We start from the raw sequence: 17,175 nt of genomic DNA, 5'->3' as shown, positions 1-17,175 counted from the left end.
GACTACAGGCGCCTGCCACCATGCCTAGATACTTTTTTGTAGAGACGGGGTTTCACGTTGTTAGCCAGGATGGTCTGGATTTCCTGACCTCGTGATCCTCCTGCCTCAGCCTCCCAAAGTGTTGGGATTACAGGTGTGAGCCACTGTGCCTGGCCCTAACCCTTTATTTATTTTTTATTTTGTTTTGTTTTGTTTTGAGACAGAGTCTCGCTGTGTTGCCCAGGTTGGAGTACAGTGGTGCAATCTTGGGTCACCACAACCTCTGCCTCCCGGGTTCAAGCAATTCTCCTGCATCGGCCTCCTGAGTAGCTGGGACTACAGGCGCACACCACCATGCTGGGCTAATTTTTGTAATTTTAGTAGAGACAGGGTTTCACTATGTTGGCCAGGCTGGTCTCAAACTCCTGACCTCATGATCCTCCTGCCTCAGCCTCCCAAAGTGCTGGGATTACAGGCATGAGCCACTGTGCCTGGTCTAACTTGTTATTATTAATCATTATATTTGTGAAAATAGAGACATTCTATACCTGCTATTCAACAATATTCTTTTTGTCCTTAGTAATACATGGGCATCTTTCTACGGTAGTATATATCTGCCTACTCATTTTCAAATGACTGCATAGTATCCCATCATTGTAAGACTGTTCCATAGTTTTTGTTGTTGTCTAGCTGTGATAAAATCTGTGGTACGTAGGCCATGTGTGGTGGCTCACGACTGTAATCCCAGCACTTTGGCAGGCTAAAGAGGGTGGATCACCTGAGGTCAGGAGTTCAAGACCAGCCTGGCCAACATGGTAAAACCCCATCCCTACAAAAAAAAATACAAAAATTAGCTGGTGTGGTGGTACACACCTGTAGTCCCAGGTACTTGGGAGGCTGAGGCACAAGAATCACTTGAACTCAGGAGGTGGAAGTTGCAGTGAGCAGAGACTGCACCACTGCACTCCAGCCTGGGCAACAGAGTGAGACTCTGTGTCAAAAAGAATATATACATATGTTTTATATATATTATATATGTTATATATATAACATATATATAGAGAAAGAACATAAAATTTATCATTTTTACCATTTAAAAAACGTTAATAAGTTCTCATGAAATACACATACATAAAATAGTGGAGTCATGATCACGGCTCACTGCAGCCTTGACCTCCCAGGCTCAGGTGATCCTCTCACCTCAGCCTCCTGAGTAGCTGGGACCACAGGTGTGCCTCATCATGCCTAACTTTTTCTTTAATGTTTGTAGAGACGGGGTGGTGGGGGGGGGTCTCACCATGTTGCTCAGGCTGGTCTCAAACTCCTAGACTCAAAGTATCGATCCTACAGCCTCAGCTTCCTAAAGTGTTGGGATTATAACCATGAGCCACCACACCTGCTTCCTCTTAACCATTTTTTAGTGCACAGTTCATTGGCATTAAGTACACTGAAACTGTTGTACAGCCAACACCACCATCCATCTCCAGAACTTGCTCATCTGCTCAAAGAGAAACTTTGTACTTATGAAATAGATCTCCCCATTCCCTTCTGTCCCCAGCCCCTGGCAACCACTGTTCTACTTTCTATCTCTATGAATGTGGCTACTGGAGATACCTCATATAAGGAGAATCATATCCATTGTTTGTTTGTTTTTTAACCAATCGCCTACATACAGGCTGTTAGTTTGTTTCCCTTTGTTGGGGAAAGTGGAGAGGAGGGACTATTACACTGCTGCAGGGAACATTCTCGCATCTTTGTACACTTGTAGAATGTGTCCTAGATTCTGAGATTTTCAAAGGCTATAAACATTCAGTATGAACCTAAAAGTTTGTACCACGCTCTATTTCCACTAACAGTGTATGAAAGCCCAAATTCTCCACTTCCTTGCCAATATTGGCTAATAAAATATTTTTCTTTTTCTATTTTTCTTTCTCTTTTTTTTTTTTTTGAGACCAAGTCTCACTCTGTTGCCCAGGCTGGAGTGCAGTGGCACGATCTCGGCTCACTGTAACCTCCACCTCCTGGGTTCAAGCAATTCTCTGCCTCAGCCTCCCGAGTAGCTAGGATTACAGGCGCCCGCCACCAAGCCTGGCTAATTTTTGTATTTTTAGTAGAGACGGGGTTTCACCATCTTGGCCAGGCTTGTCTTGAACTTCTGACCTCAGGTGATCCACCCGCCTTGGCCTCCCACAGTGCTGTGATTATAGGCGTGATCTACTTTTCTTTTTTTTGAAACAGGGTCTCACTCTGTTGCCCAGGCTGGAGTGCAGTGGTACGATCTTAGTTCACTGCAACCTCTACCTCCTGAGTTCAAACAATTCTTATACCTTGGCCTCCGGAATAACTGGGATTACAGGCATGTGCCACCATGCCTAGCTAACTTTTTTGTATTTTAAGTAGAGATGGATTTTGCTATGTTGGCCAGGCTGGTCTCGAACTCCTGGCCTCTAGTGATCTGCCCACCTCAGCTTCCAAAATGCTGGGATTACAGGCGTGAGCCACCATACCCAGCCTCAATTCTGCTGTTCTGAAGCCATCTTAAGAGTCACTTTGATTGCCTTTGTGTGATCTTTATTTTCTTGCCATCAGCCACTTCCAACATGGCCAATTTCAGGTTCAGGGTCCTGGGGAAAGGCCAGAGGAGCACATCTCAAGGAGATGCACCAAGCATCAGAGTTCTCCATTTACAGCAGAGCCGGGGGCCATGGCCTCTGATTTCTTTTGGTTGAATTTTCTCATGGGATGTTCCTCAGATTTCCTTCAATCCACTTCTTATATCTAGTCCAAAAGTGTTTTTGCCCAGGTGGGCAAGGTATATTTGAATGCTGCTTTGATTCAACCTGGATCCTCTGTAAAACTAAACAAATCTTTTCCTAAAGTTTACAGAAACTCTTTAAAAAGAAAGAAAGAAAAAAAAAAAGCTGGGCGCGGCGGCTCATGCCTGTAATCCCAGCACTTTGGGAGGCCGAGGCGGGCGGATCATGAGGTCAGGAGTTTGAGACCAGCCCAGTCAACACGGTGAAACCCCATCTCTACTAAAGATACAAAAAATTAACTGGGCATGGTGGCGCATGCCTGTAATCCCTGCTATTCGGGAGGCTGAGGCAGGGGAATTGCTTAAACCCTGTAGACGGAGGCTGCAGTGAGCCGAGATCGCGCCATTGCATTCCAGCCTGGGTGACAGGGTGAGACTCTGTCTCAAAAAAAAACAAAGAAAAAAGAAAAGAAAAAAGGCCAGGCTCAGTGGCTCATGTCTGTAATCCCTGCTACTAGGGATACTAGGAAGGCTGAGGCAGGAGAATTGCTTGAACCTGGGAAGCAGAGGCTACAGTAAGCCAAGTTCATGCCACTGCACTCCAGCCTGGGCAACAGAGTGAGACTATGTCTCAAAAGAAGGAAAAAAAGAAACTTAAAAAAAAAAAAGAAAAAAAAACAGCTGGGGCCAGGCACGGTGGCTCATTCCTGTAACCCAGCACTTTGGGAGGCTGAGGTGGGTGGATCAACTGAGGTGAGGAGTTTGAGACCAGCCTGGCATGGTGAAACCCCATCTCTACTAAAAATGCAAAAAAATAGCTGGGTCCGTGATGGTTCATGCTCATAATCCCAGCTACCAGGGAGGCAGAAGAATCACTTGAACCTGGGAGGCAGAGGTTGCAGCTAGTGGAGATCATGCCACTGCACTGCAGCCTGGGTGACAGAACAAGGCTCCATCTAAAAACAAACAAACAAACAAACAAACAAAAAACAGGCCAAGTGCGATGGCTCATGCCTGTAATCCCAGCACTTTGGGAGGCCAAGGCGGGCGGATCACGAGGTCAAGAGATTGAAACCATCTTGGCCAAAATGGTGAAACCCCATCTCTACTAAAAATACAAAAATTAGCTGGGTGTGGTGGTGCGCGCTTGTAGTCCCAGCTGCTCAGGAGGCCGAGGTAGGAGACTCGCTTGAACCCGGGAGGGAGGCAGAGGTTGCAGTGAGCCGAGATGGCGCCATTGCACTCCAGCCTGGCAACAGAGCCAGACTCTGTCTCACAACAAAACAAAACAAAACAAAACAGGGCAAGCAATCTCCCACCAGGAAATGACAGAGCAAGTTTCCAGGTGTCCTTCGCATTTCTCATTTCTTTCCTTTGTTTTTTAAAATATGTATGTATGTACGTATGTATGTATGTATGTATTTATTTTTGAGACGGAGTTTCGCTCTGTCGCCCAGGCTGGAGTACAGTGGCCAGATCTCAGCTCACTGCAAGCTCCGCCTCCCGGGTTTACGCCATTCTCCTGCCTCAGCCTCCCGAGTAGCTGGGAATACAGGCGCCCGCCACCTCGCCTGGCTAGTTTTTTTTTTGTATTTTTTAGTAGAGACGGGGTTTCACTGTGTTAGCCAGGATGGTCTTGATCTCCTGACCTTGTGATCCGCCCGCCTCGGCCTCCCAAAGTGTTGGGATTACAGGCTTGAGCCACTGCGCCCGGCCCTATTTATTTTAAGAGACAGGATCTCTCACTCTATTGCCCAGGCTGTAGTGCAGTGGCATGACTACGCCTCACTGCAGCCTTGACTTCCCAGGCTGAAATGATTCTCCCATTTCAGTATCTGGAGTAGCTGGGACTACAGGTGCTGTGTACGCCACCACGTCTAAGTAATTTTTTTTTTTTTTTAACTTTTGTAGAGATGGGGAATAAGGGTGTCTCTTTATGTTTCCTAGGCTGGTCTTAAACTCCTGGGCTCAAGAGACCCTCCCATCCCCGTCTCCTAAAGCGCTGGGATTACTGGCATGAGACACTGTGCCCGACCAACATTCTTTGCTTTGTACTCCTTAGTCTGAATATGGGTATAAACTATTAAAAATAACAAAATTATGCCTGAAGGCCAATCTTGATCTTACTCCTACACATTGAATTCATACTGTAACAACTTTAAGATAAAGAGGTTCTGTCCTTTTAAATTTGCCTGCTTTTCTACTGCAGTTTGGGTGATCTAGGCCTGAACATTACAGGACAGAATCCATCCCTGTCAGCAACTTCAATTGCTCCATTAGTCACTATTAGGTTCTTATTTATTCATCCCAACATTCATTTAAAAAACAAACAGAAACAATATCAAAAAAACAAAGAAAATCCAACAATTCGCAAATACTAACTACAGAGCATGAGATATGAAATAAAAGAATTATTTTTTTTCTTTTATTTCTGGGACAGAGTTTTGCTCTTGTCGCCCAGGTTGGAGTGCAATGGCACAATCTCAGCTCACTGCAACCTCTGCCTCCTGGGTTCAAGCGATTCTCCTGCCTCAGCCTCGCAAGTAGCTAGGATTACAGGCGCGCACCACCACACCCGGCTAATTTTTGCATTTTTAGTAGAAACGGGGTTTCACCATGTTGGCCAGGGTGCTCTCGAACTCCTGACCTCAGGTGATCCACCCGCCTCGGTCTCCCAAAGTGCTGGGATTACAGATGTGAGCCACCGTGCTGCCCAAGAAAAAGCTTTTAACCAGTATCAGTAGATATTGGTTTGGGGGTTTCTTTGAGGGTCACTTACACCCTTGCCACCTCCTCCAGTACCAATTTAGCCATGGCCAAACACAGGGTAATGTGTAGGAACTTGAAACCACGTCTCCGACCTCAGCTGCAAAACTGTGGAGTCCCACACACTAGGCTTTATATTCCAACATTTCCTCCCACCATTACATTTTTGCTTTTTTCCATCCTTACCTTTACCACATTTTTGTTTTTTTTTTCCCAATTATATCATTTTCCTTCATTTTATCTTCTTTTTTTTTTGGAGACGGAGTCTCGCTCTGTCGCCCAGGCTGGAGTGCAGTGGCCGGATCTCAGCTCACTGCAAGCTCCGCCTCCTGGGTTTACGCCATTCTCCTGCCTCAGCCTCCCGAGTAGCTGGGACTATAGGCGCCCGCCACCTCGCCCGGCTAGTTTTTTGTATTTTTTTAGTAGAGATGGGGTTTCACCGTGTTAGCCAGGATGGTCTCGATCTCCTGACCTCGTGATCCGCCCCTCTAGGCCTCCCAAAGTGCTGGGATTACAGGCTTGAGCCACCGCGCCCGGCCCCCATAATTACATTAGATAAGGCACTGGCTGGACGTGATCTTTTATTAACTTGGTCTATTGGGAGCAGACAAAAAAAAAAGACAAACCCTAAAACTGTCTTCAGGTCCCAAGCGTGTTTAGAAAAATACTTAAAGGCTCCTGTGGTGAGAGTGCTACCTGGTAGGGGCGTGTGGACACACGTGGAAGGCAAGAAATGAATTTGAGTCTGGTGCCGAAACATCTTCCCACTGCTGTGATTTTTGTTTTCTGGTCAGAGTAATAGTGCTCGTTATAAGATAAATACATAAAAATAAAAAGGAAAAGGAAAATTCAGAGAATATGAAAACAACTCGTAATCAACGTGCTTTTTGGATGTGAACTGCTCCCTTTGGGAGGGCAATGGAGAAGTGAGGACGCACTGGGTATCTGGCCCGGAACGGCCGGCAGTGGGTACACCCCTGCCAGGTGGATTCGACCGGGATTTGGGGGACCCGCCGACCAAGGGCCGAAGAGCAGGGCCGCCCTACGGGCGCTCCCATTTGGCCACCTGAGTGGCGACTTGGCGCCTTCCTCGGCGCAGCTCCGGGGTTCCGTCGTCCCGGTTCCCACTGGTCCCTTACGCAGACACCAAAGCCAGGCACCTTCCCTCGTAACTATCCACCGACTGAAAATAGATTCTGAGTCCGCCCCCGCCCCTCCCCCCTTAAAATCCTCCCCCCGCTAAAATCCTCCCCTTTAAAGGGAGCCACCGGGTGACGCCGGGGGAGTTTGCGGAAGCGCTAACCGCGTTGGGGCCTAGGGCGGATCCCGTGATTGGAACAGGCCCCGCCCCCGGCTCCACTTCCCCCATTGTGTGAGCGGCTCGGGCCTAGGCCCCGCCTCCCTTCGGAGACCCGGCCCCTCCCCTTTTTCACCCCCCCCCCCCCCCCTGCCCCCTTTCCGGCCCCCCCCCCCCCCCCCAGCCCGTAAGGAGGATTCGGCAGAGGGAAGAAACAACAGCCGCCATCTTGTTTGTGTGCTAGGCTGGGGGGGAGAGAGGGCGAGAGGGAGCGGGCGAGTGTGGGCAAGCGGGACGCCGGGCTGAGTGCTTACTGCGGGAGCGAGAGAGTGCGGAGGGGAGCCGGGTCGGAGAGAGGCGGCAGGGGCCGAGACAGTGGCAGGGGGCCCGGGGCGCACGGGCTGAGGCGACCCCCAGCCCCCTCCCGTCCGCACACACCCCCACCGCGGCCCCGGAGCCGGGCCGGCGTCGACGCCTAGGGGGGACCATTACATAACCCCGCGCCCCGCGGCGCCTTAGCCCGCCGCCGCGGGCGGCCCCGAGCGGAGCCCCGGGGGGCGGGCGCTCCCAGCACCTGGCCGCCGGCGGTGGGGGCCGTAGCGGCGGCCGTATTTATTTATTTTCCGCGGGAGAGGAAGGCGGAGGGGAGCGCAGCGCGAGGAGGGGCCGCCTGCGCCGCCGCCGGAGCGGGGCCTCCTCGGTGGGCTCGGCTTCGGCGCGGGCGTGCGGGTGGCGCTGCTCGGCCCGGCCCCCTCGGTCCTCTGGTCCGGCCAGCTCCGCTCCCGGCGTCCTTGCCGCGCCTCCGCCGGCCGCCGCGCGATGTGAGGCGGCGGCGCCAGCCTGGCTCTCGGCTCGGGCGAGCTCTCTGCGGCCATTAGGGGCCGGTGCGGCGGCGGCGGCGCGGAGCGCGGCGGCAGGAGGAGGGTTCGGAGGGTGGGGGCGCAGGCCCGGGAGGGGGCACCGGGAGGAGGTGAGTGTCTCTTGTCGCCTCCTCCTCTCCCCCCTTTTCGCCCCCGCCTCCTTGTGGCGATGAGAAGGAGGAGGACAGCGCCGAGGAGGAAGAGGCTGATGGCGGCGGCGGAGCTCCGAGAGACCTCGGCTGGGCAGGGGCCGGCCGTGGCGGGCCGGGGACTGCGCCTCTAGAGCCGCGAGTTCTCGGGAATTCGCCGCAGCGGACGCGCTCGGCGAATTTGTGCTCCTGTGCCCTCCTCCGGGCTTGGGCCCAGGCCCGGCCCCTCGCACTTGCCCTTACCTTTTCTATCGAGTCTGCATCCCTCTCCAGCCACTGAGACCCGGCGAAGAGAAAAAGGAACTTCCCCTATCCCCTCGGGTGCCGTCGGAGCCCCCCAGCCCACCCCTGGGTGCGGGGCGGGGACCCTGGGCCGAAGAAGAGATTTCCTGAGGATTCTGGTTTTCCTCGCTTGTATCTCCGAAAGAATTAAAAATGGCCGAGAATGTGGTGGAACCGGGGCCGCCTTCAGCCAAGCGGCCTAAACTCTCATCTCCGGCCCTCTCGGCGTCCGCCAGCGATGGCACAGGTTAGTTTCGGCAGCCCCGGCCTTCCACGTTCCCCTTAATCTTTTCTACTCGGTGCGCCTTTATTCTTCCATTTTTTCTTCTTCCTCTCTCTCTAGTTCCCTGCCCCTTAATTAATTTTAAAGGTATTTGAATGAGCGGGTCGAAGACGTCCAGTAGCCCAACCATTTTCTTTGCCTCCTAATACATTGGTTGCAACACTATGTCATATCGGTGTGTGTTCTGGAATTAGAGCTCGTAAGTGGGTGCTGTATAGAAATGGCCTGTATTGTTGCTCCCGTGCAGTTTGATTTGGGAAATGCCAATGCATTTGTGTGTAAGAACTCCTATGCAATTTAAGTTTCAATTCTTTTGTTCTTGGTAAATGAAGAATTTAGAATCCTTTCTCCTTACTGTACTTACTCTGTTTCCTCTACTTTCCACTCTTTTCAAGATTTTTTCTCCTTTGCAGAATATTTTATGTTGAAGAATAGGGTGTAAGAAAATCTTGATACTGTGTGTGCGAGATCGAAGATTTCAGATTAGAGGTGAAATTTAACAATTCTTTTATCTCACCTACCATTCTTAGCTTTTTTTTTTTTTCTTTTTCTTCTTATTTGCTTTAAGAATCAATATGGAGCGCAGTTCATTTCACATCTCCCAGTTCTTTGGTGTGAGACCAAAATGTCTGAAACTCCGGATTTTTAGATTGGGAGAACAGGGGCATGTTCTTTGCAGTTTCAGTCACTTTCTCATTTTAGGGGAAATAAAAAAGATAAACAATTTTGTAGAGTTACGTACCTGGAAATCAAGGTTAGAAGTTGAAAGAGTTCCAGTCATCAACTACAAACATGAACTGATTGTACAAAAGTTTAAAATGTGCATTAGATTTTGTGTTTGTGTGTGTCTTTGTCTTTTTACACTTTTAAACATACTTGGAGATCAAGATTTTCGTGTAAAAGCTTTACGGATTTTTTAGTTCATTCAGTTGTGGACTAGCCCCTTTGTCAGGAGAAGTTCAGGGAGACTTCCCCCATCATCCCTTCATTCTTCTCTTACAGTTAGTTTAATGGTGTTATCCTGATGGGTAAGGACCTTTTCTTTGCTGGGATAATGAAGATGAAGAATGGCTGGCCATCTGACAGTCCACAAGATGTTCCCCTTTACTACGGAGCATCTCTTTAACTCCCTGAGAACAGGCTCAACGTCATCCCTCCATCTGCCAGTGAGAGTGCATAATGGAGTTAAATGTACCCTTTGAGTTTGTGGAGAACTTCGAGAGCATGTTTCTAAGTAGGCTTCATTTCAGAGAGTGAAAATGGGAAGACAGAGCTAATGCTTTGAATTCGTTGCTTTTATAAGAAAGATGTGAAATGAATTTAAGTTAACCTACAAAAATTGAGCAGTAGGAATCTTGCAGAGTTTCTCTTGTAACACTGATTATGCATGAACTTTGATCTGTACGTGTTCTATGAAGGTACTGTAGTGTCCAGGGAATTTTTTAGCTGGGTTTTTTCCTTCAGAATTCATACACATACACACATCGTTGTATTCCTTTGCACCTGCTAACGTGCCATTCAGAAGGATTTTTTAGATCATCTTTAGACACTTAATCACCTGTAGATTTTTGTGGTGTTTCTTTAGTATTTGTGTAATGTGGTAGTTTTTGCTTTTTAGTTTTGGTGTAACGTGGTAGGAGATTTTACGTTGGAGTTAGCCAGTGACTTGGAACGTAGGGGAAACTTTTTTATGTACTTTGAGGAGTCCTGATTTGAGCAGGTTCATCTTGGAGCTGTATTGTAATACTTCTGTTCAGGTGTGCTACTGCTTTCTCCATGTCGGTCTGTTTTGCTACTTGAAATATCTTCGAATAATTACAAGAGTTCTAAATGTATCAAGTGGGCTTTTACAGTTTAAAAAACCCTCAACATTGAGATTAATTCATTCACTCATAATACTCAGAGTTTATCTTAGTTACTTTTCTAAATTTTGTAATGAGGGTTGACTTCCCCCCTCCTCCCCAAATCAAGATTCTACTCCAGGAATTCTTTGGTGTACAGTTTTTAATTGTAACCAATCTGGATTACATTTAAAGTTTGGGGGGGGGGAGAAATGAGTATAAAGAAAATACTGTCCCTCTGTGAACTTACTTCAAGCTGGATACCATTATACCTTTTTTGTTTATTTGTTTGTTTTAGACAGAGTCTCTCGCTCTGTCACCCAGGCTGGAGTGCAGTGGCGTGTGATCTCACTACAACCTCTGCCTCCCGGGTTCGAGCAATTCTGTCTCAGCCTCCCTAGTAGCTGGGACTACAGGCGCAGGCCACCACACCTGTCTGATTTTTGTATTTTTAGTTGAGATGGGATTTCACCATATTGGTCAGGCTGGTCTAGAACTCCTGCCCTCGAGTGATCCACCCACCTTGGCCTCCCCAAGTGCTAGGATTACAAGTGTGAGCCACCTGGCCAGGGGTACCATTATATCTTGATTTTTTTTTTTTTTTTTTTTTGGCATTCTGCAGTTTGTAATATGTTTGCAGGTAACTGTTATTGGAGGCACATCACCTCTTAAAACTTTAAATTTCAAACTTGTAACTTTTGATTTTTGAGTTGTCACTTGGGTGAAAGAAAATTTGTCCTTGATATTATGGTTTTTGTCTAGAACTGGTTGAAATAAGCCCTAAATTCTAGCATGTAGGAACTATTTTTTTTTTTAAGTGATTTAGGCTTGCAAATCTCGTGATGTAAATATATCCACCAAGAGGGTTCTGATGTCAGCTTTAAAGGAAAGAAAACTGGAATCCAATGGGATGACATGCTAAAGTGTTACAAACCAAATTAGTACTTAAGTTTCAACGTCTGCATTTCTGTTTAATACTCAGATATTCTCCTAAGAAATTTCCAGGTTGATTCAAGTAAGTTAAACTCAACTTTTACGTGTTGGGATGGGGAAGAGACTTATTTGTAGTCTTCACACCTTTATGTTGTTTCAGTATTTGCATTTGATCCATTGAAATTTTTATTTCATTTGGTATCGTTAGGGTAAAACAGATCATTTGAGAAATGACATATTTTTCTACCTCTCCTCCCTCCAAAAAAAGATTATGAAAGCCGCTTGTAAACTTTTTTTTTGTAAAAATGACCGCAAGACTGGAAAAGTTAATGTTAGGCAAATCCTGGAAATATTTTTTGGAGCTGTTTCTGATGATCTGAGTGATGGAAATGATGAGGGTCATCTGTTGTCTTCATTATTCAGTGAACATGTTTTGTCACTGCTTCGTAAGCACTTAATGCCATATGTACTTAAAAAGCACCTGGAAAGATAGGATTTTAGGATCTGGCATATAATTAAGTAGGGTAAAGATCCTTCTGGTCTTGGTACAGTTTTGTGACCCTGAGTTTTGGGCTTTTTTTGTTTTTTGGGTTTTTCCCCCATTTCAAAGACACAGGGCAGAGAGTATATGAAAGCATACCTGCCTTTTGACCAGTAGATTAATGTACACAATGGATAAGTGGTAAGGATTTTTAAAATGTCAGCTCTCCTTTTTTTTGAGACAGAGTTTCACTCTTGTTACCCAGGCTGGAGTGCAGTAGCGTGATCTTGGCTCACTGCAACCTCCAAGCGATTCTCTGCTTCAGCTTCCTGAGTAGCTGGGATTACAGGTGTCTACCACCATGCCCAGCTAAGTTTTGTATTTTTTAATAGAGACAGGATTTCACCGTTTTGGCCAGGCTGGTCTCGAACTCCTGACCTCAGGTGATCCACCTGCCTTAGCCTCCCGAAGTGCTGGGAATACAGGCGTGAGCCACCACGCCCGGCTGTCTGTAGGCTCTACGTTGTTAAAATGCCATTGTGTGTTAGTGATTCATCATCCTAACCAAAACATTTTGATCAAGACCGTTTGTTTTCCAGCTCTGTAACTTGTGATATACTTTGTTTTATTTTATTTTGGCTTGAATGTTTACATTAGAGTTTGCTTCTGGAGTCTTGCAGATACAGCTCCTTGATTTAGTGAGGCATTGCTCTCCTCAGTATTAAATTGCAAAACATTTTACTAAAGTGCCTTAAATTTTTCTGGCAATTATTCTCAAGGCCTTGGAAGTTCATTTATAGGACTTCAATAAGGTTGTCTCTGGTTGATAATGAGATAAAGTGACTTTTAAGTTGTAACTCTTGTATACGTTACAGTATTCCAGGAGGAGTTCATCTTCTTTTGCAGAGGTTGGAATTGTATTGGCATGTCCAGTGAATGGATAATAGGGAGGAGGGAGGAAAAGATTTCTGCCTTGGTGGCCTTTTGGCATTATTTTGTGTTTTTCTTTGCTTTTCTATCTCCTTTTTAGTCTATTTAATAAAAAGAAAAAAATGGAAACAGCTGAAAATTAATGTGAAGTAGTACTTGTAGGGACATTAAGTGGTAAATAGCAAAGAGAAAAAAGAGTAGGAAGAATGTTGCAGATACAAGTGGGAGTGTAAAATACTTTTTCCTGGTATATTTACAAAAACAATTTGAGAGTTATTCTGCCAATTCATATACCCAGCAATTAATGGAAAAGTAAAAGATGCTACTTTTGTGTTTGTCCAGATTCTAGGGTTTCCTCCTTTGAAGATTTCTAAAGTTGAATTTTTTTTTTTTTTTTTTGAGACAGAGTCTCGCTCTGTCGCCCAGGCTGGAGTGCAGTGGCCGGATCTCAGCTCACAGCAAGCTCTGCCTCCCGGGTTTACGCCATTCTCCTGCCTCAGCCTCCCGAGTAGCTGGGACTACAGGCGCCCGCCACCTCGCCCGTCTAGTTTTTTGTATTTTTTAGTAGAGATGGGGTTTCACCGTGTTAGCCAGGATGGTCTCGATCTCCTGACCTCGTGATCCGCCCGTCTCGGCCTCCCAAAGTGCTGGGATTACAGGCTTGAGCCACCATGCCCGGCCTAAAGTTGAATTTTTTTAAGTGAGGCAAGAGGTAAAATTAATGGGCAAATGAAACAAATTATACCAAGTCTATTTTTTTTTTTTTTTTTTTTTTTGGGGGGCAGAATTCCCCTCTGTCACCCAGGCTGGAGTGCAGTAGCATGATCTTGGCTCACTTCAAGCTCCACCTCCCAGGTTCACACCATTCTCCTGCCTCAGCCTCCTGAGTAGCTGAGACTACAGGCGCCCACCAGCACGCCTGGCTAATTTTTTGTATTTTTAGTAGAGACAGGGTTTCACCATGTTGACCAGGATGGTCTCGATCTCCTGACCTCGTAATCCTCCCACCTCAGCCTCCCAAAGTGCTGGGATTACAGGCGTGAGCCACCGCACCTGGCAAAAATTTTTTAACATTGAACTTCACAGGTGATTTTTTTTTCCACTTAGTAGACAGTAGTTTTGTTCTGAAATTTTAATGGGAAATTTTTTTATTACTGCTCACTTTCCCAGAAATGCTTAAGAGGATAAATATTAATTGAGGTGTTAAGCCTCTTCTGAGTAATTTGGATATAATTTGTTTTTAGATACAGATTCTTTCTTATAAATGCCCCAAAGCAATTAGAAGTAATTTTGTTGAGAGAGAGAGAGAGAGTAAAACTAAAAGTATTGAAAAGAATAAGAGAGTAGCTAAGAGAATGAGTATTGGAGTCGGACTGCTAGAGTTCATATCCCAGACTTGTATTTATTAGCTCTGAACTTTGGGCCCAATACTTAACTTGGCTCAACCTCCTCACTTTCCTAACCACAACCCTGTAAGGTGGGTACCCACCTTATAGGAATCCACCTTACTTACCCAGTCTACAGGGTTGTGGTTAGGAATAAATGAGAATTCTCTTTATCAGATGCTTAAGACTATGCTTGCTTCTGTGTAGTGTGTGTTCATTGTTAACTGTTTTTAACTTTATTGTTAAATATACCAGAAGGAAAGCAGTGGTAGGTGGTTTGGGTTGTTTTGTGTTTTTGTTTTGCGATGGAGTCTTGCTCTATTGCCCAAGCTGGAGTACAGTGGAGTGAGTGATCTTGGCTTACAGCAACCTCCACCTCCCTGGTTCAAGCGATTCTCCTGCTCACCTCCTGAGTAGCTGGGACTACAGGCATGCACCACCACGCCCGGCTAATTTTTGTATTTTTAGTAGAGACAGGGTTTCACTATGTTGGTCAGGCTGGTCTTGAACTCCTGACCTCTCGTGATCCACCCACCTCAGCCTCCCAAAATGTTGGGATTACAGGGATGAGCCACCACACCCAGCCTGTTTTTTTTTTTTTTTTCCAAGTGGATATGTAGTAGTCCCCCCTTATCGTTGGGGGATACATTCCAAGGTCTCCAGTGGATACCTGAAACCGTGGATAGTAGTGAACATAATTGTCATCAGAACATGTTTCTGTCCGTGTCTTCCACACACAAATCTAATGCCTTTTCTTCTTAACTGATCGCTTGTCATGCACTGTGGCTGTGATGTTTGCAGTTTGAGGTGCAACAGCAAAACTATCACAAATTTTTTTCCTTCTTCACAATTTCACAGATAGATTTGATCTTTGCAACCTCAGCATACAATTTTTTTTCGTTCCTTATTAAGCCAGGAACTTTCACCTTTAAGCAATTTACAGCTTCTCTTTGGCATACCCAAATTGCTGTCATTACCACTCTTGCACTTAGGGATCATCATTAAGTAAAATAAGGGTTACTTAAAACTCAAGCACTGCCCTACCCCATAGTCAGTCTGACAGTCAGTCTGATAACTGAGATGGCTACTAAGTGACAAATGGCTGGTAGTTTATACAGGTGAATACATTAGACCAAGGGGAGATTCACTACCTGGTCAAGTGAGATTTTGTCAGGCTACTCAGAATGGCATGCAGTTTAAAACATTGTTGTGGCTCTCGCCTGTAATCCTGGCACTTCGGGAGACTGAGGCAGGAGGATTGCTTGAGGCCAGGCATTCAAGACCAGCCTGGGCAATGCAGTGAGACCCCTCCGAACCCCTGACCGTCTCTAGAAAAAAAATTTTTTTAAATCAGCAAGGCGTGATGGGGTGCATCTGTAGTCCTGGCTTCTTGGGAGGCTAAGGTGCGAGGATCACTTGACCCCAGGAGTTTGAGATTACAGTGAGCTATGATCACACCACTGCACACTCTAGCCTGGGTGACATAGCAGGACTCTGTTTCTAAAACCACAAAAATTAGTGTTTATTTCTGCAGTTTTCTTTGTAATATTTTGGACCACAGGTGTCTGAAATGGTAGAAAGCAAAACAGAAGATAAAGATGAACTACTGTGTAGATAGACTGGATAAAGAGAAAGTCAAGTGCATGATGTTCATAGAGGAGTCTTAGGAGTAAGCCTTATGGCATCTATCCAAAGGTTTTCTAGGAGTATCAGAATATGGGAACAGAGCTTAAAACAGAAAAATACTGTACAGTTAGCCTTCCATATCTGTGGGTTCCGTGTTTGTGGATTCAGCCATGGATTGAAATATTTAGGGGAAAAAAATGCATGGTTGCGTCTGTACTAGACATGTACAGGCTTTTTTTCCTTGTCATTTTCCCCTAAACAATACGGCATAACAACTATTTATGTTGCATTTACGCTGCATTAGATATTGTTAATAATATAGAAAGAATTCAGAGTATATAGGTGGATGTGTGTAAGTTATATGCAAATATTACATATCTCCTTTATATCAGGGACTAGAGCTTCCTCAGATTTTGGTATCTGCAGTGGAGGGAGTGGATTCTGGAACCAATTAGCTAGCAGATACCAAGGGACAACCATATATACACACACACACACACACACACAATCATTAAGATGTCTTGTGTACATAAGTAATTGAAATGAAAATCAGATATTCAAGGCATAATGAGAAAATGGAAAACATTGTTCTTGTTAGAAATGTTCAAGAAAAGAATGGCTTCTTGATAAAGAACTGTGTTAAGCATAATTTTTTTCTTTCTTCTTTTTAGACACAGAGTCTCACTTTGTTTCCTAGACAGGAGTACAGTGGTGCAATCTTGGCTGACTGCAGCCTCCATCTCCTGGGTTCAAGCGATTCGCCTGCCTCAACCTCCCAAGTAGCTGGGATTACAGGCACCCACCACCATGCCTGGCTAATGTTTGTATTTTTAGTAGAGACGTGGTTTCATCATGTTGGCCAGGCTGGTCTCGAATTCCTGACTTTAGTCTGCCCACCTTGGCCTCCCAAAGTGCTGGTATTACAGGCGGGAGCCACAGTGCCTGGCCAATTAAGCATAATTTTTTCTGTTTTTCATTTTGTTACCTGGGTCTTTTTTTTTTTGAGATGGAGTCTCACTCTGTGGCCCAAGCTAGGGTGCAGTGGCGCGATCTCGGCTCACTACCAGCTCCGCCTCCCAGGTTCACGCCATTCTCCTGCCTCAGCCTCCCGAGTAGCTGGGACTACAGGCGCCCACCACCACCCCCGGCTAATTTTTTGTATTTTTCATAGAGACGTGGTTTCACCATGTTAGCCAGGATGGTCTCGATCTCCTGACCTTGTGATCCGCCTGCCTCGACCTCCCAAAGTGTTGGGATTACAGGTGTGAGCCACCACGCCTGGCCAAGAATAAATTTTTTTGAGGTAGAGTCTTGCTGTGTTGCCCAGGCTGAAGTTATCCTCCTGCTTCGGCCTCCTGAGTAGCTGGGTTTACAGACGTGAGTCACTATGCCTGGCTCCAAGAAACTTTCTTATAAAGGAGAAAAAAGTAGGAGCAGTACGGTGCTCCAAAGAATTTTTTTACAACAGTTAAGGAAGAACTACCTTTTACTTGTAGCACTAGAGATTTCTGTTTCAAAGCATAAACAAAGAATACTTACCCTTATTGTAATGTACGCTCATATTTTCTGTTGTTTTCTTTTTCTTTTTTTTTTTTTTGTTAGTACTGG

The 17,175-nt window shown here is 45.9% G+C and overlaps 1 protein-coding gene across 2 annotated transcripts in view; it reads left to right on the top strand.

The window, feature by feature from the left end:
- The first annotated feature begins 7,008 nt into the window (after positions 1–7,008).
- Positions 7,009–17,175, top strand: part of EP300 (E1A binding protein p300) — a 91,779-nt gene continuing 81,612 nt past the window's right edge. For both annotated transcript variants that reach the window (XM_003905597.5, XM_021921594.2), the window contains exon 1: positions 7,009–8,335. In XM_003905597.5, the coding sequence (XP_003905646.2) occupies positions 8,242–8,335 (94 nt within the window). In that variant the 5' untranslated portion in view covers positions 7,009–8,241. The remainder of the gene's footprint in view (positions 8,336–17,175) is intronic.

Source organism: Papio anubis, chromosome 16 (assembly GCF_008728515.1).
Source record: "Papio anubis isolate 15944 chromosome 16, Panubis1.0, whole genome shotgun sequence".
Lineage (NCBI taxonomy): Eukaryota > Metazoa > Chordata > Mammalia > Primates > Cercopithecidae > Papio > Papio anubis.
This window is presented reverse-complemented; position numbering and strand designations above follow the sequence as displayed.